This window comes from Podarcis cretensis, assembly GCF_951804945.1.
Source record: "Podarcis cretensis genome assembly, chromosome: 7".
Taxonomy (NCBI): Eukaryota; Metazoa; Chordata; class Lepidosauria; order Squamata; family Lacertidae; genus Podarcis; species Podarcis cretensis.
Genome location: NC_137176.1, coordinates 31,715,385 through 31,742,132, shown reverse-complemented (window position 1 = coordinate 31,742,132; position 26,748 = coordinate 31,715,385). Strand labels below are relative to the sequence as shown.

Below are 26,748 nucleotides of genomic sequence, written 5' to 3'. Positions count from 1 at the left end.
CCGGGAGAGGGCGGCAGGCCCCTCCCAGAGGCAAACCACAGAACAAGCCATCATGCACAGCCTTATTATGAAGCAGAGACTGGGTATAGATGCACTCTCACTCAGAGTAGACAGCATCAGATGACTAAAGATACACCCACACTTCAAAGACTTGTTTTATATTTCTGTCTTGATTTGCTTTAAAAAGAGACTGATTCTGCTCTCCACTGAGTGAAGTCCAATACATTGTATAATGTGACTTAATGTTGTTGAAAGGCTGAAAGGCGTATATTTCCCTCTCAGATCGGTTTTTAGAGGGCCTGAGGCTTATTGTGAATTTTTACTAATTGGTTTCCCCCCTCCTGTTTTGTCTCCTCTTCCTCCTGATGGTCCTGGCATCCCTAGGTTTCAAAGGTCAATGGTGTCACTCGAATGTCATCTCCGAGTGCAAACACAGCCAGTGCCAAAAAGATGAGAGAAGTCAGACCTTCACCGTCCAAAACTGTGAAGTACACTGCAACAGTGACAAAAGGAACTGTCACATACACCAAAGCCAAGAAAGAACTGGTCAAGGAAACCAAACTAAATCACCACAAGCCCAGTTCACCTGTCAACCATACAATCTCAGGGAAAACGGAAAGTAGCAATGCAAAAACCCGCAAACAGGTGCTATCTCTTGGAGTGGCCAAGCCCAACAATACCGCTGTTAACGGTGTCAAGGTCAATGGCAAGTTGAACCAAAAGACATGCACTAAGGAGGTAGGGAGGCAGTTGAGGGAGGGGCTGCGCAATTCAAAAAGGAGACTGGAAGAGGCAAACCACATAGACAAAACACAGTCGCCGACCAAGAAGCTAAAGGGGCCAGTCAGCGTGGCTGAAGCCCCAAGCAAAAAGGCGCCTGCGGAGAAGCCTTTGCTGAACGGCCACGTGAAGAAGCCTGGAAGTCAGGAAGTGCCACAGAAAAGTCTGGAAAGAAACAGGCCGAAGAGAGCTGCTGCTGGGAAGAACATGCCAGGGAAACAAGCACATAGCAAAACTGAAAATGCCTCCTGTGAAAATCATTCTACCTCTCAAACCGAGTCCTTGCACAAGCCACATGACTCAACGGGGAAGCACGAGAAGGTCAGCGTCAAGTCTGGGTGGGCCATGATGGAGGAGATCCCTATCTTCAAGCCTTCCCCAAAGGAGTTCCATGACCCGTTGATATACATCGAGTCGATCCGTGCTCAGGTTGAGAAGTATGGGATGTGCAGGGTGATCCCTCCTCCCGACTGGAGGCCCGAGTGCAAGCTGAATGAAGAAATGCGCTTTGTGACGCAAATACAACACATTCACAAGCTGAGCAGGCGCTGGGGGCCCAATGTGCAGCGGCTGGCCTGTATCAAGAAGCACCTCAAATCTCAGGGCATTACAATGGATGAGCTTCCACTCATAGGTGAGTCCTTTGTTGTGTTCTGTCTGTTCTTTTCCCAATTTATAGCAGGTCCCTATTTTGAGCATCAGTTCCTTCTCAGATTGACAGGCCTCCTGTGAAAACTGCAGGACACTAGGCTTCATTCATAGCTGATTCATAAGCCAGGTCCAGTGCAGGTGCATACTGAGCTGTTTCCCTGTTATGCTTCACTTAAACATGTTGATCCTTCTTTGCTGGCTATAGAGAAATGTTTTATTTCTCCTAGAGCAAAAGAGGCATATCTGCTCATGTTTCAAGGCTACCTCACGTTATGCCCAAAGAAAATGGTGTAGTCATGCTCATTGAAGTGTCCCCAGTCTTCATTACAGTAGGGTTTTCTGGTGTTTTCCCTGCAAGGTGTGTGTACCAGTGACGCACAGCAGTGCAAACAAGTTAACAATTTGGTTTAATAACTCTCTTCTCCTTAAACATTCCTCACACGCCACCCCAGTCAACTTTGATTAAGTGATTTCAGTTCGAATATCTAAATCACCAAAATTACAAATTTTCAACAATCTTCAGGCATTTAACAAATCTTGGATGACAAGCATTGAAGTGGAGTTTGTAGCAAAACGGCAGTTTTGTAAACTTACGCAGCAGGTTTGATTATTTAATTGAATTGGTGGTTTGCTTTCTGCCATCAGATAGGATGCACATGGTAGTATGTTTTTAAAAGTGGCATACTAGTTGGTGAAACAACAGTTCCCTTTAGAATACCCTTTATTCTTTGGAAGAAGGTCCCTTTTAATCTGTTCTTCCTAAGCAATTTTAAAATTTAATAAATTTGCTAGAGCTCCTGTTACACTTGCAAGCTTTAATCAGTGTGATTGCGGAGGTCAGTTTTAATTGATGAGGTCAAATTTTAATTGCTAGGGCTGAGAGATGGCCACAGTTGTTTTATTTTTGAAGCTGATTTTCATTCTGGAAATTAAAAAGAAAATAGTGAAGATGGGTATTTTCTTCCAGGAATAAGAAATAGTGTTTTAAATTAACTGGCAAGTTGTAGTAAAAATAAATTGTATCTGGCAGCCTTTGACTTCAGTGGGATGCCTTTATGATACATTTCCTTTAGTAACTCCTTTAGCATATTGATATTTTGGTTGTATGAAACATTTATTAAAGCTAATCAATAAGATAATTTGTTAAAAGGCAATAGATGATAGTTGATGTGAAACGCTTTAGTTGTGAAACTGACCTTGTGTGTCTGATTAAAACTGTATGCATGTGTATATTTAGCCACACTACAGATGATTTAATGTTAGAAGAATGAGTGAGTCTTGGGCTCACACTTTCTTCATCCTTCTCTAGCACAGCTATGAGAAGGGGCTTGGAAAGTGTTCCTTCTCTTTTACAGTATCTGTCACTTGATATGTAGTCTGGGATGAGATAAACTGAAGTTATTCTTAATTACCGATTCTTGAAACAAGCAAACTTCAAACCATAGTTTGTGAAGCCGGTTTGTTTCTGCTAACAGTGATTAAGATTAACCTTAGTTTGTCCCAAGTTCTGCTATTAATTTCAGATGGAACTGGAAGCTTCTGATGTTCTGTAAGGGAGCATGTGAGCCCAAGACTTACTATATAGCCAACCACTGAGTTAATATAAGGATTCTATAGCATTAGTATTTGAAATGCTGTGTAAATGCCATTCCTTCTGACAGTTTTTATTTTATCTAGGTTCAAAAGAGGGTTCTTCCCCCCTTCCTTGCAAAGTTGAACTCAAAATAAACTTCCATTCCATATCGTTATGGTTCATATATAGCAAGCATGTTATGAAAGAAATCCAGTCTTACAAAGTAGAGCTGTATTAATAATGTCATGAGTCAAATAACTGTAGTAAATGCCAAATTTAAGAGAATGAGCTCTTTAGTGCTTTTATATACTGAGCAGCCTGACACTGTTTGAAGCTTCCCTCATTGCAAGGACCAATGAAAACAAATTAAAATCTTGAAATCATTGACAGTGAAATATCAGTTTGCTCATTTCTCTGTCAAATAATCCGCATTCCACCAAATCCCATAATTGGATGACTAGAAGAACCAGCTTTCTTCAATGAGTTCTGAAAGGATGCATAAGTTTTGGATTTTTCAGTGTAAAACTAACAAAAAACCACTGTCAGAAAACAGTTGGCAAAGGCTAGCCCTGGAAATTGTAAGCACATATGTCAAGTGTTTAAGAACTCTGTGCATGTAAAAGTTTGCTGAGGATGTCCTTCAGAAGCTGCTTTCAAATGTTTTCCTGGTTCATGCATTTGCCAAACTGGTGATAGCTTTTATATATGGCAGGGCACCAGGCTTGGCCAAATGCCCCACATATAGAATGCATTCATATACACCCTAGGATGATGAATTTAATAGCTTAATTGCAGTATAATTGTACACATGGCCCTGATGCTCCACTGCATGTGGTTTCGATGAGCTTGGGAACCAGCCCTTGCAGTAAACACTTGCCTCTAGGTGTGCAACATATCTTACAAACGGGATGCTTAGCCAACATGCACATACATTGCACTGGATATTTGCAGTAACTTTAAACTGGGGCTTATACTTCAGTTTGTAATTCTAAAGACTGCTTGGTATGTGTTCCCTGGTACAGAGTTATCTGAGCTGCAGTGTTCATACATATTTCCCAAAGCGAACTTTTCTCCTTAGCTTTTAACCACGTTAAACCTGCAGAATTGAAAGGGCAGCTAACAGGCCTTCAGCAGCAATTTATGCAGCATGGTGTCTTCTTTTTGTGTGTGGAAAACTAAAACTCAAAACAATTATTATTTATTTCATTTTATCTTTTGGCCAAGGGATGCCTTGGCCTTCATTCTCGCCTCAGGCAAGGTGGTGTATCTGTCTGTTTAGGAATCATGACTAGGTAGCAGTACAAACCTTTTGTGAACTATGATGTTCATCAGATTCTTGTAAAAAGTGCTATCTGTTTTTAATTAAAACTAGAAGCTCAAGCGTTAGATTGAACATTTGTAGTTTTCCATCATATCATTTGACTAATGAAATGGTGCTGGAAGGGACTTTCTTTCCCCCTTTTCATACAAAACCTTCAGGAAGGTTTCTCAGATTTTTTCCTGTAGAATACAGTGATTAGCTAACAAGAAATAAACACTTCCATTACTTTTTTTATCCCAGCCTACCTCTGTGCAAGATGAAACTTAATAGATAGTGAGGTTTTAAACAAATTATGGCTGCAATAAATCCTTCACCACCACCTTAAAATGTAAACAAACTTCAAGCAAGATCCATAATAAAATAAAATAAATTCTCACAGCTTTCCGTGTACTTCATACCTGAGGAACAGTTCTGTATAGCTCCAAAGTTTGCATACTGCATTGCTCCCTTTGTTTGGTCTAAATAAAATGCTACTTTGCTGATGGCACACCAAATTTCATAAATGTGTGATAGGTTTGTAACCCATGTTTCTTTTTTAAATCCTTTAGCGGTGTCCTAATTAAATATGAGTTGTTAGCTTCATCAGTTTATTATCTCAAATACTGTCCTCCTGAGATGACCTTTGGTTTTCTGTAATCTTTATGGCAGGTAGAAAGCTATGTATTTGTTTACCCCTTGCCAGCAGATAAATGGGGTTTTATGTAGTGTGTGTGTGTGTGTGTGTGTGTGTGTGTGTGTGTGTTTCTCATTGGCTCATTCCCCTGGGAAAAAAGGCTTTACCATATTGCTGATCTTGAACATTTTACAATGAGCACAAAATCCGTAGCAGTCGCCTCCTTTTCTTAAGGGTCAGATCTCATAAAATTGCTCAAGAAAAGCTATCAAGCCTCATTAAACCCAGAGTTGGTTTGGCCCTGTTTTTGTGTTGCCTGAAAGCACTCACTCCTTGACAAAACATGGAACGGCTACTTTCACCTGCAGCAATCACACCACTCTCTGTGCCTATTCCATTATCATTTTTTGTCAGTAAGAGATTTTGTCAGCTTTGCAAAGGCACTTTGACATCAGATAATGAGCACAAATTAATTACTCCAGGGGTGGGCAGAAGATAGGTCTGCAGGATCTATCGCTGAATGACTTGCTGTTAAATAGATCAGCAACTAAGTAGATCTGGCAAACAATTGACTCCCAAATGTTTAACAATAGCAGCAACAAAATGATGCCCCACCCCGCACCAAAATCCCCTAAATTATGCTGCAGAAATTAAGATAGCTTGGGGTAACCAGAAGTGGATTTTTGTGTGGAAGAACTGCAAACTCTTATTTTAGCTGTGATACTCAAAACAAATTTGGAGGCTCAAAATTCTTTAATTCTGAGGGTATGTCTTTTGTACCAAGCTCCTGTTAGTGCATCTCCCAGCACCACTTAAAAGCAAAATAGATCCCACTAACCTGCAGTCCACCAACCTATGAATTATCCTTTTGATAAATCTGAGCTTATATGGACAGGATTTGGGCTAGTGTATGCATCACATGGCTGCTTGATAAATGCAGTAACTACAGATCAATCCTGGATATTGCATAAATGCTGATCAAGAAACTGTAATATTTTTAGACAGGAAACAGGGGGCACAAAGTACATTCTGTAGAGTGTGTAGCACAATATTAATACTTACCACAACAGTGACCTCAAATCCAGTTTGAAGCAGATCTGTGTGGTGCAGTGGGGGCATTAATTTGACTGCAGATGTTTGTAATGGCATTTGCACAGAAGAACAACACTCTCCTTTTTTTAGCTTTAAAGTGCCTTTAAGGCTAGGAGAGAAAGAAAGCAATATTCACATGATGGGGCGGGGGGGAAGCATCCTATGTGGCACAGTCTCAGTTTGCCATTTAGAAAGATACCCAAAGGCAGTTGAAACTTGATGCAGGTGGGCAGGTGAGTGGCAAGTCACAAGGCAAGTGCAGTGACTACTACAAAAGCCCAGTGATTTTTGCAGTGGCTTAATTTTCTTCTGATTCCCGTTTTTTAAAGACTGATGGTCCAGAAATAACACTGACATCTGATTTTCTATATTGAGGGGCTTTATTCTTCATTCGTTTGCACAGATGGGTTTTCAGTCTTGCTCCTATTTACAGTCCGAAGTGATGCAGCCACTTCCACAATAAGTTGGGCTGGATTGTATATGGTCTGCTGTCACGTTTTCCTAACCATGTTTTTTCTTCCCTCTGTATGTCCTCCTTTCCCTTCCTGTCGTTCCACTTCACTGACACCCAGGAGGATGTGAGCTAGACTTGGCCTGCTTTTTCCAACTGATCAATGAAATGGGGGGCATGCAGCAAGTGACTGACCTCAAGAAATGGAACAAGCTGGCAGACCTGCTGCGGATCCCCAAAACTGCACAGGACAGGTTAGCAAAGCTGCAGGAGGCATACTGCCAGTACTTGCTCTCCTATGACTCCCTCTCTGCTGAGGAGCACAAGAGACTGGAGAAGGAAGTCCTCTTTGAAAAGGAGGTCCTAGAAAAGAGGAAAGGCCCCCTGGAGGTACATTCAGAGAACAACTACGAATTCCAGTCTCTCCCCCGGTATGAGCCCAAAAACGGACTCATCAATGGCGTGGTTCATAAAAACGGCTTCCGGAACAAGGCGAAGGAAGTCGAAGTCCCACAGAAAACGGGCCGGCGGCGACTCTTCTCTCAGGAAAAAGAGACCGTGAAGGAAGAGGAGGAAGACAAAGGCGTTCTCAGTGACCTCCACAAGTGTGTATATAAGGTAAGCAGAAGCCTTGTCGTTGGCCCTGCTTAGAATGTGCAACTCGAAATGCAAACAGTATTTTTGTCCGCAGTTGCCAGCTCTGATTTAGTGCAAACAGTGGTTTGGAAGGCTTATTCCTCCTGACGCTGAGCACATCCATTTGCAGAGGAATGTTGACTCCCCCACTCAATTTGATTTGGCAGCCTCCCCACTATTAAGCAGGAGCTGGCAACCGCTGCTTGCTGTGTAATTGTTAGTGAGGTTGGATTTAGTGAGTGAGGCTGAGCTGCTAAGAGAGAAAGAAATATGGTGTTTATTACGCTGGTGCCTGTGCCCGGCACACACTGCTTTTTCCATCACTGCTCTTTCTCCTCTCACTGCAAAACAGGAATCAGGTGCTGCCTGAAATTGGCAACTTCTGGTGCCTCTGTGCAGAGGCTGTCAGTCTTCAAGAACTGAGGCCTATCTATGCATTCCTGTGCCAGATTCTGTTTACTTCTATATTAACCGCATTTGTATTCCTGCCTTTTTTCCTCAAGAGGTCTGGGCAAAGGATTAATTTATTTGTATCTTCTCTACAACCCTGTGAGTGAGGTGAGCCTGTGTGGCTGTGACTTGTGCAAGGCCACCCAGCAAGTTTAATGTCTGAGTGGGGAATGGGCTTGGCTTTCCTGTGTCTAAACACAACACTCCAGCCACAACACCACACCGTAGGCTCTTGACATTTGCCTGCCTATGATCAGTTCAAGCAGCCTAATTTCCAGGGCTTGCAATAGCGAGCAGCGGAGTTAAAAATCGCAAGAGTTCAGACCTTGGAAGAATCTGCCCCCTCACCCCATGACAGCTTTATAAACTTAAATACCAGGTTAAAATATACACTCAATTACCACTTGGAATGTATTCATTATGATTTAATGCCATTTGATAGCTCTTGCTGTAATATGTGTATCCGTGAAACAAATTGGCCTGTTGCTCTTATCAACACCTTCTTCCTGACACCCTGCAGTCGGTCATGCCTAGAAATTGGCTGGGTCATTGGACGCCCTCACCCCATCACCTGCAACCTGACAGTCCTCATGACTGGCAGCTGCATTTCACAGGACTAGAGTGTGTAGAATAAGTGAGCAGAGGTTAAGGCTACTTAACTAAGCCTATGCTTCCTCTCACAGAATCATTTATCGCCACTGAATATTCATGCAACACCTTTATTACACCAAGGGATGTTACAGGACTGTTCCTAAGTCTATAAAAGATTACATTGTGAAAGTAACGTACTGTAAGAATGAACACAATGAGCACGGCCCTTTTATCTAATTTGTACATATTTAGTAAGAGTAGACCCATTGAAATTAATGGACCTAAGTTTGATAAAACCTTAGGTTTGGGGGAGGTTTTTTATTTGTGAAGCCTTTTCCTTCAGATCTCTTCAGTTCCCTTGTGGATGTCTAATTGAGACTGGGGGTTGTTGTTTTTTAATTGAATTAAGGCCTTTTAGTCCACAAGCAGTTTGACAGTCTAGCTTATATACTTAAGCTATGATCTTCTACTTCTGTTTGAAAGTGCATATTTTTAACGCCAGCCAAAAGTACTGCCACTGTCAGCAAATTCCATAGGAAACTAATACTGCAATTGGAGTCAGTCTTTCACTTCTGCTAAAGGTAAAAGAAAATCTGCTCAGTCAAATTATTTCTAGTCAGACTACAATAGCTTTGTTTTGTTCTGCTAAACTCATGCAGAAAAAGAGAGATATGAACTAAATATGTGGTATTAAAAATCCTTTGTACATTTACCTGATAGTAAGTCAGGTATTATGGGGCCAGGTGGCGCTGTGGGTTAAAGCCTCAGCACCTAGGACTTGCCGATCGAAAGGTCGGCGGTTTGAATCCCTGCGGCGGGGTGCGCTCCCGCTGCTCGGTCCCAGCGCCTGCCAACCTAGCAGTTCGAAAGCACCTCCGGGTGCAAGTAGATAAATAGGGACCGCTTACCAGCGGGAAGGTAAACGGCGTTTCCGTGTGCGGCTCTGGCTCTGGCCAGAGCAGCGATGTCACGCTGGCCACGTGACCCGGAAGTGTCTCCGGACAGCGCTGGCCCCTGGCCTCTTAAGTGAGATGGGCGCACAACCCCAGAGTCTGTCAAGACTGGCCCGTACGGGCAGGGGTACCTTTACCTTTACCTTTTTAAGTCAGGTATTACTTATGAGTAACCACACAAAATTGCACTGCAAATCATGATCAAGCCATATGCTTGGCTTCTCATGTAAAGAATTTTTATTGTGTCACAAAATAAAGGGGATTCATTATTCTATCTGGCAATAGATTTTTTTTTAATGGGGGTAGGCTCCCAGTTTTCCTAATTCTCCTAAAGTCATGGGTTGGATCCCAGACTAAGTTAGTTGAGCTTAGGTCACATGAAATAAGTGAGACAGTGTATGCAAAGAATCTGTAACCTGCATATATCAACTAGGAGAAATGTGAAGTTAATAATCATCATCATCATCATCATCTTTATTGTCATTGCCCCCTCTCGGGGACAATGAAAATTACTTGGCTGCTCCATCCACCCATGTAGAGCACCCCACACTCCTATATAGATTCCTCCTGTTGCCCATCACTCCTCTCACATCACCTTTTGCCTCTTGGTTATAGTTGGGATGGGAGTCAAGCATCACCCCTTAAGGGACCAGATTTGGACCAGGAGGTTCCAGTTGCTAAGTTATTTAGAATAAATTCTCCGACAATGACTCCTCCAAACAAACTATGGGCAGTAAGTCCAAGAAAAAACCTTAGTTTCCACCCTGGGTTTTGGAGAGAAACAACCCACGAGGACTGGCTTGCACTTAAAGCTAAGCAAAAGCTGTGGTTTGTTTCCTCCCAACTCAGGGCAGGGTGGAGCATAGTAGAAGCAATTCTTCAGTGTGCCATCACACATTCCTAACCATGGTTTGTTTCTTACTGTGGCTTAACGTTACATGTGAACTGGGATGGGTATTTGGTTTTCACTTGGGGAATTCTTTAAATAAGTGTGCAGGTGTTTTGAGATGGAATCAAGGAAGAGAAGAAATATTTTGCACTGAAATGAGGACTATTGCAAATCTCCTTCACAACGATGTGTTCTCTTGAACCAAATAGATAAAATCAAAGTGAGAAAAATTTCTCCCAAATGAATGTAATTTCAGACAAAGGCTGGAAAGTGAGAGTTTTCCCTGGAGGGTGCTTTATGCCCAGAGGAAAAATTTAAGAACTAATAAATCGGATCAATTATGACTAATCTTTTTTATTAAAAAAAAGTTGAGAAAACTTCTGCCCTGAGGTAGGGTTGCCACCTCTCTCCGATAGTAACCAGTTCTTGATGATAATTTCTGCCTTTATTTGTCTGGCAAAAAAAAAACAAACCCCACAGCAAGCACTCCTTAAATCTAGACAGCTGTTTCTCTGTGCTTGTGAGCAGTCTTTGTAAACCCTGAATTACAGACGCAAATTTGATGGCTGTTGAATAGCACTTTTGAAGGATGTTTTTTTTGTTTGACTACCCCAATAAATGGTTCACATGGGCAGTAAAAGAGGAAGGAAATTGCTCATTTTATTTACAAGCATGCAGCTCTGACATTTAAGAGTGTCTTAGCTCTCCTCCCCTGATGGGCACTTGTAATAGCTTAATTGCCTTGTGTTCATTTCGCATTTTATTTTTTATGGGGCAGTTCAACATTTTTGTGTAGTCAGTGGGCCTGAGCTAAGACTTGATTGGGGGAAAATATTCGGTAGTGTCTGTTTTTGCTCTGGGAGAAGGAAGCAGAAAACTACTGAAAGTTTGACTCTGTAGTTTGAACTAATTAACTTAAAACTTTTGGTAACACATGAGCCTTCTCTTTACCCCCACAAAGCGTGTTTTCCATCCCCCAACATGCACCATTAACAGGTTGGGGTCTGGGATCCAGCCAAGTGTTGAAAATCAGGGAAAACCTTTATTGCGGAAGTGCATTGTAACTGAAAGCACCTTAAGTCTTTCTGTTCTCAATGAATTGTGGAAAATATCTGTAATCATCAAAACAAAATAGTGGTCTTCATAGTCAGAGAGAAAATGAAGATGAATTTTAAGACAAATAGCTAGCTTCCATTTGTGCATGTTAAAGCACTGTGAGACTGCAAGGTTTAATGTTAAGCTCACGGTGTGATTATTACTCCCCTTACTGAATGGAAAACCGTACATGATCACTGCACCTTTGCTTGGGGAAAAAGGCACAGTTGAGTTATATTGATGTACTTCTAGTTTATGAATTGGAAATGTTTTTTCATGATTCTTTATTGTGTTTGTGTGGGGTTTTTTTAAAAAAAATCTGATTGAAATATTTACATTTTAGTATTGTACTGGCCCATGACTAAACGCTGATCAACTTTTTCAATTTTGTTTTGGACCTCTGGGGTTAGTCTTTCTTTGGCTACCCAGTTTGAAAGTTCATCTGGTGAAAGATATTTTATTTTCTAACATGTCTGCAGTTGTTTCCTACAGCTGATTCCAGCCAGCCTGTGAGCAAGCATCAACACTACTCCCTTTAAAAATAAGCCTAAATTGGCATCTTAGTTAGCCGCTGTTCCTTAAAATGAGTCATTCTGATTTCTCTTCCTTCCCTAGGCAGTAGTCTTACATATAGAGGACAACTTTCTCAGGCAATGTGAAGTTAGAACAGAACGCAGACAAAATGTATCTGAGCAAGCCCATTTAGAGCATTTACAGTTTCAGTCTGCAGTTAGTGATGGACAACTTCAGCGTCTCATTTTTCTAATCTTAAGCTCAGTTTGCCCCATTTCCACACCAGTTTGTGATTTTCTTTCTAAAGCCAACACTAAAAATGTGCATTTTTGTTCACAATTCTGCCTCGTATACATATTTTGCAGCAATTCCCCCCATATATTATGCATTTTCCCCACTTTTTCTTAATAATGTTGTGCCTATTTTTTATTGGTGCTGCCCATGCAATAGATGAGAGAAATTGCAATCTGGAATATTGTTGGTGTAATAACCCTGTGTCATGATGTATCTATATTTCCAGCCACTCATATCTGCTCTTCCTTTATTCATTATTATTTTCATTATTACTATTACTAATGATGGAAAACCACAACCACAATTTCTCCCTTTTTATGCTTTGGTTCGCAGGGAAGGTCTGTTTCTTTAACAACCTTTTACCGAACAGCAAGAAACATCATGAACATGTGCTTCAGCAAAGAGCCTACAGCAGCTGAAATAGAGGTGAGGGTTTCCGTAAATGCAGGGTAGTTCATTAAACTAGCCACTAGAAGATGATTCCCCCCCCCCCCGTACACACAAGAGATCCAAACCATTCACAAACGTTCATTTGCCTGGGTGATGTAACATGAGAACTCAGCAGCCCTGTAACAATTCCCATGATTACAGCAGGTGTGTGTTGTGTTGTGTTGTGTCGTGTCGTGTCGTGTCGTGTCGTGTCGTGGTGGTGGGGAATTGCTGCTGGGATCCAAGAAGTCAAGGAAGAAAAAGAGGGCAGCTGCAAGAAGCACACAGAAATGCAGATTTTAAAACGGAATTGTGAAACAGTTTATTAGAAAGAAGAACAAGGCTTGCTGAGGAAGAATCAGCATGGCTTCTGCAAAAGAAAGTCCTACCTCAAGAACATCAAACATAGCCCAAATGCTTCACTGCGCTATCTTACCTCATAAGTGAACCAGCACTTTATTCCAAAGGTTTTCTTTTTCATGCGAGGAATAACCATCCTTGGGCACCTGCCAACCCACCACATAAACCAGGCTATCCTAGATACAGCCATTGGTTCCGTGGCAACAGTTCATGGTATATCCTTAGCAGAAGTTATGCTGGTTGACACAAAGGTATTTTATAAACCATTGCCCCCTTTGGAGGACCACTTACTCTCTGAATGGACCAAGCAGCAATTTCTAAATGGGTAGTAATATCATTTTTAATAATGCAAGCATTGACACTTATCAGGGCTTAGTAATAACACCAGCTAAGAAATTATTATTTGTCGGAAGAGCTATACAAAGCTTGCTTTTGGTGTATTTTGAAATATCAGGTGCCCAGTTTCCAAGGAATGAGAATTTGCCTAGATTAAACTCAGGGAAATGGAACTGCACTCTCCGCTAATCTTATTACGAAAACTTTATTTTCCTACAGCAAGAGTACTGGAGGTTAGTGGAACAGAAGGACTGCCATGTAGCAGTGCATTGTGGGAAAGTGGATACCAACACCCACGGCAGTGGCTTTCCTGTGGGAAAATCAGAACCGTTTTCAAGGTAATGAGAGTTCCGAGACATGTTTCCTGTAGTCCATAGAGCACTGGCTCCTCTTAATTTGTTTACTAAGTTGCAGATTTCATCACCATTATTGGGTATAATGTTGTTTCATGCTCAGTGTATTTGTAGCTGCTTGTGCTACCCCGCCCCAGTTAGCAGCAAAACAGCCAGCTGCAGAATAAGGGTTGTTACTGACAGGTAAGGTGGGGGGTGGACTTCGGCTGCTAGAATTATGGCTCATTCCAGGTCCAACACGTTTTGGAAAATTCCTTCCTTGGGGGCATATGAGCAGCGTACATTGGAAAAGGGCTAGCAAGGACAAAATATATCATTGAAAACTGCCCCAAAGCACCTTCAGCCTTACCAATCATGCTTTTTGACAGCTTTCCATTTTTAGGGGTTGTCTCATTGGTAGAAAGTCTGGTTTTAATGTCGTTTTGTTAGATACGTTTGCATTAATATATACGTTGATACATTTTTCAGCTTTTCTGTATTCTCTTTTGCAGAATGCACCTTGATAGCTATTATTCATTTAATGTGAGATTATGAAGTTTTGTGTTTTATTACGTATTGTGTTTTATCACATTCTGTAATTATTATCCATTTTCCTAGTTATGCTGTTCATATATTTATAGTGTCCCCAAAAGGAAGCGTTTTGTGAAATGGTCATGGCTGGAGTAAACCAGAAATGTAGCACTGGGTGTTTCCCTCCCTCATTTTGCACGCCCTGCATTAGCACAAAGGATTTCTAAAACTGTACAATTGCACATTCATTACACCTTTTGCATTTCTTTTTAAGTTCCAAGGGTGAGGATCTTCATAAGGGGTGCAGGCAGTTGCTACAGGATCCTACCATTCCTCCTTTAACTTTTCCGTCCAGTTCCAGTTAGTTGCTTGAAGGAGCCAGAGCATTAACATTTTCCCAACCAACCGGTTCAGCATAAGCATCTTAATGGGATGTGTGAATGCTCCAACCTCTTATTTGGTGGGCAAGGACTTTTTCTGAATCCACACGATGCCTTCTTTATGCTGTGCACCCAGATGCATGTACGTTTCCCTTAATGTTCACCTTGTCTGTTTCTGAGTGAGCAAGTTAATGACGATGCGTTTAATGAATTAACCACAACTTAGTTTGGATGGAAACAGATGGCTAGGAACCATACAGGAGCTGCTAAAATGTGTCAGCTATGATCCCATGGAAAGACGGTCATCAGTCCCTGCCAAACTTCTTCCCACATAGCTATAAAGGTTTCATTGGATTGGGAGCCAGTCAATTACTGGGTTTTTTGTTTGCTTGCTTTTGCAAGGCACCTAATTGAAACAATAACACGGTGCATCTTTGTGAAGCAGCAAAAAAAAAAAGAAAAATAAGTAGTTTAATGTTTTCACCGTTTCAATTTATTAATCGTGTTTATATAAAAAAATTACATCAATAAATTTAAACAAGAAGTCTCAAGTTCTTGTCAGTCACTAGTACCTTTGCAAGTTTAGCCAGAACACAAAGGCGAGAGCAAGTGTATTGAACAACCATGTCTAGAATGCTGCTTACACATTTGTTAACATAAAGGAAAGAGCTAGAAATTTCATTTTTAAGCAGAATTTTACTTTTAAAACAAAATCTGGAATTGCAGCAAAGAGGCCTAGAGCATTCCTCCTTTGGCTGCAGTCCTACACAACAATGCAGAACCCCTAGCAAGTAGGTAAATAAAACAATGACTAATGTGACATTTGATGTTTTCTTATCACGATGTGCACCACTTAATTTGAACAGGCATGGGTGGAACCTAACAGTCCTTCCTAATAACACAGGATCCATCCTGCGACATCTTGGTGCTGTGCCTGGTAAGTCCATTTATATTCTCCATGTTTAAGAGACATACTCTGTTGTGGAATTCACACAGAGTGTTGAATAAATCATGTTTTTGCCACCCCCCTGGAGCCAGGCATCTCTACCTGCTGTTTAAAAATGAATTAATATTCAGTAAGCTTCCCATCATGGTGGCATTTATAATCCTGTTTGTGTCTCTGCTGCCCATTGACCCCTCAATCTGTTCAGCACAGATGGACACACTTCTATCCTAGAGAGCCTGAGAAAGGTGCGTTTTGTATCTTAACAAGCCAAACGTAGCAGTTAAGCTCTGTGTCTTGTATTACTGAATTTTTAAAAAAGGAAAGAAAGAAAGGTGAGAGTGAGGCGGAGGGGTACACATGTAGTGCAGACCATCTCTACCTTGGGCCATTTACTTCTCCCAGTTGTTCATCATTATTCAGTAGGCTCATGATAATGTTTTAGTGTCAATATGGTGAGCGATCAGCACATGTAACTTCATTATTTGCAGTCTCCAGGGAGCAGTGCTGTGCCAATAAATTTGCAGAAATTCCTCTGGTTCTTCATTAAGGCTCTTCAGTGATTTCTACTTGATAATGGCTGGGGGTTACAAAGAGCTGAAAGTGACTGCTGTTGCTCACTCATTTCTTCTAACCCCCCCCCCCCCCATGATCTCTGGTCAAACTGGTCTGGCAGGATTTTGAAGCATTTTTACATTTTACCTATAAATAGAAATGATAATGAGAGACCTATGCTTACCTGCACCATTTTCATCTTTCTGGGGGGAAATGTTTTCTGGCTGCAACCAGTGTTCATGAGCCACACTTGTCCAAGCAATTCACCATTTAGAGCCTGCCCATGTTAATACAAGTGTGCACCCAGAATATTTGCAGAAAGCAAAATTTATATGCATGTGTGATCGGCAGCATAGTGATGCTGTGAAAAAATAGGAGCTTAGGTGAAAAAATGTATCTGAATAATCAGATTAAAGACATCTCTTTTGTCAACTATGTAATCTTATTTCTGGTAGAAATAAAAAGATTTAAATTTTCAAGTATCAGCACAAATTACATGTGTGGTTTTCAACATACCTTTTCCCTATTAATTGTGTTTTGCTTCTGATCTAAACTGCTTTAGGAGTGACAATTCCTTGGCTAAATATTGGCATGGTCTTTTCTACCTCATGCTGGTCTCGAGACCAAAATCACCTTCCATATATAGACTACTTACACACTGGTGCTGACTGCATTTGGTAAGTGAATCCCAAGTGAACCTCTTTGCTCTTCTGCACTGTTAATTTCAGGAAGTTGCACGTCAGCTTCTATGGTGATCCTGATGCAGCGTCCTACTCTTACTGCCTCAACACCATCGCAGTTCATGGCACCCCAACCTGCCCAACTACAACCTTCTTCTATAAATAGTTTTCCTAAAGATTCTAAAACTCTAAAAAGCCAGAAAATACCAAGTTAAGCAGAAAAAGATCAAGTTGACCCTTGTTCAGCACACGCAACCTAGAAATGTGGCAAAAAATCCATTTGGTGCAAAAGCCGTGCAAATAAGCCTCCAAAGTTAGGTGAAGGTAAAGGAACCCCTGACCATTAGATCCAGTCGTGGCCGACTCTGGGGTTGCGGTGCTCATCTCGCTTTATTGGCCGAGGGAGCCGGCGTACAGCTTCCAGGTCATGTGGCCAGCATGACTAAGCCGCTTCTGGCAAACCAGAGCAGCGCACGGAAACGCCGTCTACCTTCCGGCCGGAGCGGTACCTATTTATCTACTTGCACTTCGATGTGCTTTCGAACTGCTAGGTTGGCAGGAGCAGGGACCAAGCAACGGGAGCTCAGCCCGTCGCAGGGATTCAAACCGCCGACCTTCTGATCGGCAAGTCCTAGGCTCTGTGGTTTAACCCACAGCGCCACCCACGTCCTCCAAAGTTACTAGGCCGTAAAAAATGTTTCCAGCGTGCACTATATGTAATCTCTTGGATCCAAAAATCCTGTTCCAAGAGTAGAATGTGTTTTCTCGTACTTGGGTAAGGAGGCACCAATCCTGCCCCCCTCCATCTTCTTCCCCTCTGCCAAACAGGCTTGAGAAGATCAAGAACACCCTAAAGAGCTTTTCAGAGGGTTAAGAGGGGTTCCAGATGCAGTGCAGATTTGTAACATGTGGTATTCCCTATGTGAGAGGCAGCATTCTTCTATTGTACCATAAAAACTTACACCTAACTTTTCTAGCCTAAATGGAAAATAAACGTGTTTGGGGGGGAAACCTCCTGTCTCATCACTAGGAGGCAGTTCTTTTTTCCTATAGGCAAGGGAGGGAGTGGTAGTTTGTACAAGCCTCAGCTTTAAGATGTACTTCATACATACATTATCTCAGTAATTACAAGGATGTTGTAGAATCATAGATCATAGAATCATAGAGTTGGAAGAGACCACAAGGCCATCGAGTCCAACCCCCTGCCAAGCAGGAAACACCATCAGAGCACTCCTGACATATGGTTGTCAAGCCTCTGCTTAAAGACCTCCAAAGAAGGAGACTCCACCACACTCCTTGGCAGCAAATTCCACTGTCGAACAGCTCGTACTGTCAGGAAGTTCTTCCTAATGTTTAGGTGGAATCTTCTTTCTTGTAGTTTGTATTATTGTTGCAGTGATACAGTTGGAAGGCTGAGTGTGGCTTGCCCAAGTGCGAAGTGCATTCAGGGACGACATGAAATTTGAACCAGGGGCTACCCAGCTAATGGCTCTTGCCAGCTCAAATAAAAGAGTTTCAAATGTCCTCTGGAAAAAGTCCAAAATGTTGCACAGCTTCAGGAGAGCAGAGGCCTGCAGTTTGGGGTGGCCACGAAGAATACTCCTGAATGTGTCTTTGCTCTTCAGACATGGTTTACAGATATTTGTCAAAAAGGAGCCTTTGATATTGGGGCCCCACCACACATTCATCTTTTAGGTTTACATTGGGGGTTTTTTAGCATACCCTTGCAAGTTGGTCATACAAATGATAAAATCCAGTCTTTGGAAATGTGTGCCACGCAGGTATTCTCTTCCAAAGAGCCAGGATCAGCTACAAATCCCTATCTGTTCTTGGGTGCTTCAGCAACATGCCCAAGTTTGCTGACATGGAATGTGTGGGACAGCCCTTATTGGTGGTTATGGGATGTTAAAAAGCAGTCAGGTGTCAGCGTTAGGTTCAACCAACAGAGGATATGTTGGTTGTAGTTTCATTAGGTGAGAGCTTCAAAATATTGTGAGTTCAAACACGGTTCTATTTCTCCTTTTCCTCACCCCCAATATTTGAGAGAAATGCAGTCAGATACATGTAGAGATGGCAAATCCTTTAATGCTCCAATCTTTGATAAAATATTCAGTGGTTGTAGCGCCACAATTATTCCTTGCTGTGTTATTTTGAAGTTTGATCTTGTTTTCAAATTTGCAAACTCTTGGTATATTTTGCACATCTGCTGTTGCACTCAGGTCCAGGCTTCCTATATGTACCTGAGAACAGGATGCTGGACCAGAGGGGCCTTTTGTCTGATCCAGCAGGGCTCTTTGTATGTTCTCATGTTGCTCTCAGCTTTGGTGATGTCAGTTTTGGCAGCATGGAATAAATACTCCCTTTGTTTCCCCCTTCTGTGTCAAAAATGAACAGGTATTGCATTCCTGCTGCAGAGGAGAAAAAACTTGACAAAGTGGTACACACCCTGCTGCAAGCCAATGGCACTCCAGGGCTGGAAATGCTTGAAAGTAACGTCATGGTGAGTTGCTTTATGGTTTGTTACTAGGCAGTTTCTTTCACGGTGTCATGAACAGCAATACATTTTATTGTGTAAGCCAGGGGTAGATTTCCTTTCTAGATCCAAGGGCCAAACCTTGGTTAACCATCTGGGAGCTGCATGCCCCTGGTAGATGTCCACACACACTCCTTTCCCGCTGCCAAACACACAAGGGCAAACACAGGCACACAGCTCCCCCTCAACTGACCTATGCGTATTAAGGGTGGAGATGGAGGATTATTGTCCAGCTTTGGGGTTTTTTCTTACTGCTGTCACTGCTAAAATTGGTAGGAGCTTCCAGCCAGAGTGGAAGCTCAGATTTATTGTTTAAGCAATACTTAGAGGGACTGATGTGGTGTGGATTCATATGTTCTTAAAGGGAACCCAGTCCTATATGACACAAGGAGATATGTCTCCCCACCCCAAGGCTCCTTGGTCCTGCTGAGGTTTGTTTCCCTTTAAGCCAAGCTTAAGAGTTGGTTGGTTTTACGTAGTTGGCAGCAGAAGGATCTGCTCTGGGGTTTGTTTCTGTAGAAGCATTTAGAGATTCAATATGACTTTTGCATGTTCTCCATGGCAAGTAGTAAGAGGTAAGCAAATGGAGCTGCCAAGAAAGGCACCCGCTCTAGATTTCCCCTGCTTCTTTCTCTCTCCCTAGATCTCCCCAGAGGTGCTGTGTAAAGAGGGGATCAAGGTGCACCGTACTGTACAGCAGAGTGGGCAGTTTGTTGTCTGCTTCCCAGGATCTTTTGTGTCTAAAGTGTGCTGCGGCTACAACGTTTCTGAAACTGTGCACTTTGCTACCACCCAGTGGACAAGCATGGGTTTTAAAACTGCCAAGGTAGGAGCTTGTGTTCTTAAAAACCCACCTCTGCAAACAGAACACCTCTGGTCACAGCGTGTGTAGTGCTGCTTGATGCATTCATTAAACCTTTTGGGATATGGGTGGGGTTTTTTCATACATAAAGCATCTAGACTTTGCCTTTTACCACTCAGAACTTGAGAAATCTCCATTTCAATGAAGACTGCATGGACTGTGTCACATATAACCATTCATAGGACATGTCCTGACTCAACTGTGATGTGCATCAGTAACTCCTTTTATGTATGACTCGTTGGTTGAATTTGTTGCTAGGACAGCAGCAACAGTGCCTACTAGTACCAGTTGGGTTGTGTTTTGCAGGGGAAAGTCTTGGGGAGGTGAGTTGCACTTTGCATTTACTTGCACTTGTGCCCAGGGCTTAATTGAGAAGTTAAGGGACGGCAGGAATTGCACACTGACACCTGAAGGGCAAATATGAAGTGACTGAGAAGAGATCGCTCAGGAAAATTTTGTGTTTCACACATACACTCTTTTGGTCAGGAAATCTTTGTCCCCAAGGATGATGCCTTAATGGGGTATGTTCATTTTTCTTTCCAAAACGAGTTATTTCATTGTATGTGTACTAACACTCTGGAATTTGTCGACGCAGGAGATGAAGCAACGACGTATACCCAAGCCATTTTCAATGGAAAAGCTGCTCTATCAGATCGCAACAGCAGAAGCAAAGAAAGAAAATGGGTCTTCTCTTAGTACAATATCGGCACTTCTAGGAGAGCTCAGGTAGCTAGAGTCTCTTTTGTTTTATCCTACTTGCTTCCAGAGTAGCTCTCGCGGAAAGTATAGAGAGTGTTGTGAGACGTCCAAGAGCATTGCTGGCAGCTGCTGAGCCAGCCAACCTGCTTGAACACTGCCACACATGGGAGAATAAACTTCCATGGATGGTTTGCTGTCAAAGCACTAGAGGACAGAGCAAAGTACTCCATACTACTAGCATTAGGTGATGACTTTTTTCTCACCAAACAAATGAATCCATGTTTCCCAGTGTGCCTAATAATGTCAAGAGTTTTAAAATCACTGGCTAAGCCAGGAGTTCCTGTGCTTTCGGAAGCAGACAGTGTAATCTGTCTGTAGCATGAGGACAACTACACACCTTTTCTAAAGACACTGAAAGACCTGTTTTTAAATGCTCCCCAGCCCCTGTCCAAGGCAAGTTTGAAAAGCAGGGAAAGCTGCCATGTTTCATATATAATGCTGTTCTCTTTTATTCTCCTACTATGTAGCACTGCTACCCACAACAAGTGTGAGACAGCTGGGTAGTGCTGGTCGGTAACACCTCGAATAGATCAAGAGAAAATCTGATGGCTGGAATCTACAAATTGTATTTAACAAAATTACTGTGTTAATGTGCAAAGATGGTTAGAGTCTTCTCCACTATATGTCTGCCCTCTAAGTGGAAGACTTTTGAGGCTCTGCATGGAGCTTCTTCCTTTTTGGAGAGTTGATATGCACTTTTCCCTTTAACAAAGGAAAATTTGCAAATATCGAAAGAGCTGGTATTTTTACATCCATCCATCCAAGTGGTTCTCAAGCTTGTTCACATTTAGGTTGCTTCTTTTAAGAGGAAGATCTTCCAAAGGATATTTCTCCTTCTAAAGCCTGATCTTTGCTGCTGGAATAACTATGTTTTTTAACTGCAAATGTCAGCCTACTCTTTCTATTTTTCCTCTGCTTGATATGTGGTACCACCTTTTCCTTTCCTGAGCTCAGTTCTCATTTACTCACTGCTTTGGTACATGATGTTCCATCTCTCTTCCTGTCTGCTCAATGTTTTGCTCAGTTCCCTTTTAAGTGTCATAGCAAGTCAAGTCTTGCCAACTGAGGGAGGGCCTACCGTAGGACAATGTTTTTGTCCCACTTCTATCTCCTCCTGTTTCCCTCCTTGGCTATTGGGTATGTTTAGCCTGGAGAGAAGATTGTTAAGGAGAGACATGGCAGCAGTCTTCAAATTTCTGAAGGGTTGTCATATGGAAGATGAAGAAGGCTTGTTCTCTGCTGTATCAGAGGGCAGGACTAGAACCAGTGGGTGGAAATGGTGGTGCAACAGATTTGGGCTAAACATTGGAAGAAACTTTCTAATGTGTAGAGCTGTTCAACAAAGGAAGAGACTGTTTTGGTAGGTGACGGGCTCTCCTTCACTGAAAGTTTCTAAGCAGAGGCTAGATAGCCATCTGTCAGGGATTCTGGAGTTGCATCCTGGATTGTTGATCCTGCGTTGAGCAGGGTGTTAGACGAGATGACGTTCCAAGTCCCTTCCAACTCAATAATTCTTTTTTTCTACAGCGAGTGGGGCTGCTTAAAATGGTGCTTGGTCTCCATAGGTGGTAATATCTCCTGGCAAATCACTTGGCAGCCATGTTTGCCAAATAATTTGATCTGGCCCAAGGTTTTTCTGTATCAGATTCTCTGTCTGGAAAACTCCCAATTTGTACACAGTGGTCAGACAAAACCTTAGATGGGATTTAGCCCATCATAGCATGGCAATTGTTATTAAAATCTCAGGCCTACATTGAAATGTTGCCTGCTGCTTCATGGCGTTCCTATGAGAGGTTGCTGTTTTCTAATTATTCCTCATGTCCACAGGGAGACAGAGCTGAGGCAGCGGCGGCAGCTGTATGAGGCAGGCCTCCATTCGTCAGCTCGCTATGGGAGCCATGATAGCAGCAGCAGTTCGGGAGTGGATGGGAAGAAAAAGCCTCGAAAGTGGCAGCTAGAGACGTCTGAGAGGAGGTGTCAGATTTGCCAGCACCTGTGTTACCTATCTATGGTATGGAAAATCCCTAGAAGCTGGGAGTTCTCACTATGTTCTCTCCCCGCCCCCCCCCCCCGCAAAAAATAAATAAATCTCAATTACTGCAGTGCTAAAAGGCGAAAATGCATTTGGCCAAAGCAGTGTATGTATTTCAATAAAATATAGGTTGAAATCTCTTGTGAAGCACTGGTGTGTAGGAGACTCAAGATAGTTGAAGGTTAAGGAACATTAGTGTTAGTGCTTTTTAAGCAATATTGGACTGAAACATAAAACAGGAGAACTAAAAGCTTGATGATTTGTTTTGAAATTTTTATTGTCATTTCATAGTTTTCAAATCTTATTCTGATGCCTGTCAAGGAAACTTGACTTGCTCTAGAGAATTTCTGATATGTTCTAGGATGTACCATTCAGTTCAAGTGAGGCCAGCTGTGCTTCATATCATCAGTTCAAAGAGGACAACAACTGATGTACAAAATATTCCAGATTCTCCAGCAGTTTGCACATTGCACTGGATGATTGACAGTGGTGGGCAGGGGCTCTGCCAGAGAAGATTCTCTGGTATTTTCTCATGGGAGAACTCCAGAATTACCTGGAACACCATTTGAAAATTGCTATTGTACTACAGTATGTCAGTTGTAAGCAGAAGCTGGTGATTTTTCACTTAAAAGAATGTATGCCTCACTTCAGCTGTCTTCAGATATTCACTTTGGGGCCTGCAGGAACCTGCAGGCTTACCTCCACTCCCTTGTGAGATCACGCATGCTGGCAATATTTCAAATCCAACATGCAGTATGCTGAGTCTGAAGGAGGCCACTTCCACCCCATGTAGGAAATCCTATGCACAATGAAGGTGTCTTCCTTCTGATCCAGTCAATCACAAGTCAAATCAAGAGTCATGTCATTGAGGGGGAGGAGCTAGAGCCACACTTTCCACAGGCCACTTCGCATATTCAGGATAAGTGAAGAGGGTTTTCTGGTTTTCAAGATTTGTCAAGGAGGTAGTTCAAATGGTTCAGTAAAAGGGAGCCTATAACTAGAAGAACTTTAGTAATAAACTATAAGACTTCTCATTGCAGACCAGCAAGAAGTTGCAGAAAATAGTGCATAAATAGTGAATAAAGCTATCTTCAGAATTTAGTACCAAAATAATTGGCTTATGGGACTAATAAATTAAAATCATGACCGAAAATGTATTTTCCTGACACAATATAAAAGCTTTTCTGCCATTTCAAGCCCAAGGTAGCACTAGTGCATATACGAAGGCCACTTTTGAATGTCAGCGTGGGATAAGCCATTTATGTAGAATTACTCATTTACAAATAGAGTGGTTTTCTGCACACCACTGCAAACTACCAATACATTTTGAAAAGGTCTGCAGTGGCAGAGAGAAATGTGCCGTCAGTGAACCATGCCACATACCCATCTCACCAGATGGTAGCATCTGCCACATGAACAGTGTTGCCTTGATGTTTACATCATTCCTTAGCCTCTATGGAAGAAAAAGTTCACCTTGGCTCAGTTTTGCTTGGAAGAGCTTAAGAATTGCAAAGTTTAGTTTCTAATTCTGTTGCTCATTGGGATTTGATTCTAAACAGGTGTGTCCATAAACACTAACAAAGTGATTGGACATATATCAATTAATGATCTCACCATGATTATTACATTTGCCACACCAACAGTAGTAACGAGTGGTTTCAACGTTTGAATTTTAAAAGTGAATTCACCCACAGGCTTAACAAACAGGGATCACAGTTCTGTGAGACTTCCAGGCTAAGCTTCCATATAGAATCAGGCTGTTCAGGAAACACTGATCTGTGGGTTATTAATGCTCTTGACCTTTTAAAAAATGTTTGCAGGTTGTACAGGAAAACGAAAACGTTGTCTTCTGCCTCGAATGTGCCCTGCGACACGTAGAAAAACAGAAGTCTTGCCGAGGACTAAAACTAATGTATCGCTATGATGAGGTTTGTATAATAACTAATAGCTCATAGGTTGGAAAAGTTTACATTTTTGAAAATTGAAATTTGATCTTACAAATAATTTCAGGTATATTGGAAACCTGCTTTTTGAGTTTCAATTTTATGGGCACTTTATTCTTGCATTTAAAAGGCGTCCTTAAACATGTAGTTTTTGTCCTGTATTCCATCATTATATGAAGACTAGTAGGTATGTAGAAATTTCAATAACGTGGTTTGAAATAGTTATAAATATCTCCTTTTTTAAAAAAGCAAAGTAAATGTTAACCATAGACACAAGATTTAAGTGAGGACTTTTTGTCATTAGCAGAATGCAAATAATCTGTGGTTCAGCATATATGAATGAGCTCTGGGTTCATGTGTTCTCCCTTATTTCTATTTTAGATTAGTTTGAACAGCATGTCAAATTGTGATTAAACAGGGTGGATTGTTTTTTTAAAAAAGCCAAACTTCATAAAGCACTGATTCAACAAGTTAGTTAAACAGAATTGTTCCAATCCTCATAGTTGTGCTGGACGATGTGAGAGGAGTGTTATATCTAGTGCGTGGCCATTGTTGGAGCTTATTTGCCACATTCTATTAAGGCTTCTGCTATCTAAACTCATTTTTCTTTTCCTTCTGAAATAGGAACAAATTATCAGTTTAGTCAATCAAATCTGTGGAAAAGTATCTGGCAAAAATGGCACCATTGAGAACTGTATCAGCAAGCCTACACCAAAAAGAGGACCTCGGAAGAGAGCAACAGTCGACGTGCCATCATCAAGACTTTCATCCTCCAGTTCATCCAAAAGTGCTTCAAGTTAATCATGAAGATGCCAACACTCTCTCTCATTTTTGTCAATTTTATATATATTTTTTGTAATTATTATATCATAGTTTGGAGTACTTGCTGTAGAATACAAGCTGTCTTTGCACTAGCTCTAAAGAAGATTTTCTTCTGGTTTTAGAGAACTAATTTTGTTTTAGCATTAAACTGTTGAATTTTATTTTATTTTTATTTTTTACTTAGGGTAGTTAGATTACAGCAGGTTTTTTTTTAACTGCTGTACATTCAGTTTTGAAAGCAGCAAGGGGCTGATGAAATTCATTTGTATTTGTCCCTCTGTCTGAAGCTACAAAGCCTTTTTTTCTTTTTTTGGTAACTGTGAAAAGGCTTTTAAACTCTTTTTTTGATAGGTTGAAGTTTGGCGTTTTATAATTTGTTCTCCAAGTCATGTCAACAGATTTTTTTCTAGAGAGAAAAGGGATAGGAGACAAAACTTGAAAGAAATTGCTATACTTTTGGCTTGTATTCTGTAACAGGCAGGATGAGTTTTGTACCTTTTTAAATTGGAGAATACACACTTTTCTTTGAGAGGTTATGGCAGCTGAAGATGGACTTAGTTTTCTAACTGTAGGCAAAATGGGAGATTTGGAGAAATTGTTCTCTGTTACCAGCACTTCACTATGCATCTGTTCGAGGAGGAGAAGAAAGAGAAGAAAAAGACTGCCTGCCTTGAGGAGTCATGTGAGCGAAAACTGTGCCTGATTTCATTAGGAAATCCATTCTGTTATGTTTTGGTGCTGTTGGCTACTTTATCAAAAACCCTTCAATAGCATCCTTTTAAAATGATTGAAGCCATAAGTGCTTCTTGTCATAGACGTGCAATCTTTAACATTCCATTTCCATTCCACTGCTGTTTTTCATACCTTTTCACAGTCAGCATTAATTTTGTTTTGAATTTTGTTTTGTTGTTTGATCACATTTAGAGCCACTAGCAGATTTGCATATTTCTTTTGAATGTGAAAAATGCATTTGCTCTCATCTTGTCTATTTTTTTCCTTCATGTTGTAACAAAAAAGAAATCATACCTTTTGTACATAAGCCTGTAAATTGTTTTAAATACTTGAGCCTTTTCTTGGGAGGGTGGGGAAGGGTGGCAAAGAGACAAGATGAAGAAAAGCCTTACGTTTCACTTTCTTCATCGGATGGATTTGGATGCTTACAGGGTTTTTCTTGTAACATTTATAAGTGCTGCTTACATCACTGAACAACAACAAAAATAATAATGGAGTAGTTGTTGCCCTTTTCCAGTTGTGTGTACAGTATGTGTGGAATAAAAAAGGGAAAATGTTTTCACAAACTCTTTTGTTTCATAATTGAATTCAAGACCGTAGAGCTACCCATATTGCAC

At 41.4% G+C, this 26,748-nt stretch overlaps 1 protein-coding gene across 2 annotated transcripts in view; it reads left to right on the top strand.

Annotated features, from left to right (window-relative positions):
- Positions 1 to 26,697, top strand: part of JARID2 (jumonji and AT-rich interaction domain containing 2) — a 187,120-nt gene extending 160,423 nt beyond the window's left edge. For both annotated transcript variants that reach the window (XM_079983263.1, XM_079983262.1), the window contains exons 7-18: positions 385 to 1,414; positions 6,603 to 7,099; positions 12,236 to 12,328; positions 13,247 to 13,365; positions 15,137 to 15,207; positions 16,331 to 16,445; positions 18,843 to 18,948; positions 19,625 to 19,807; positions 20,439 to 20,569; positions 22,430 to 22,613; positions 24,455 to 24,562; positions 25,202 to 26,697. In XM_079983263.1, coding sequence (XP_079839389.1) covers positions 385 to 1,414; positions 6,603 to 7,099; positions 12,236 to 12,328; positions 13,247 to 13,365; positions 15,137 to 15,207; positions 16,331 to 16,445; positions 18,843 to 18,948; positions 19,625 to 19,807; positions 20,439 to 20,569; positions 22,430 to 22,613; positions 24,455 to 24,562; positions 25,202 to 25,378 — 2,814 coding nt within the window. In that variant the 3' untranslated portion in view covers positions 25,379 to 26,697. The remainder of the gene's footprint in view (positions 1 to 384; positions 1,415 to 6,602; positions 7,100 to 12,235; positions 12,329 to 13,246; positions 13,366 to 15,136; positions 15,208 to 16,330; positions 16,446 to 18,842; positions 18,949 to 19,624; positions 19,808 to 20,438; positions 20,570 to 22,429; positions 22,614 to 24,454; positions 24,563 to 25,201) is intronic.
- Positions 26,698 to 26,748: the final 51 nt, after the last annotated feature.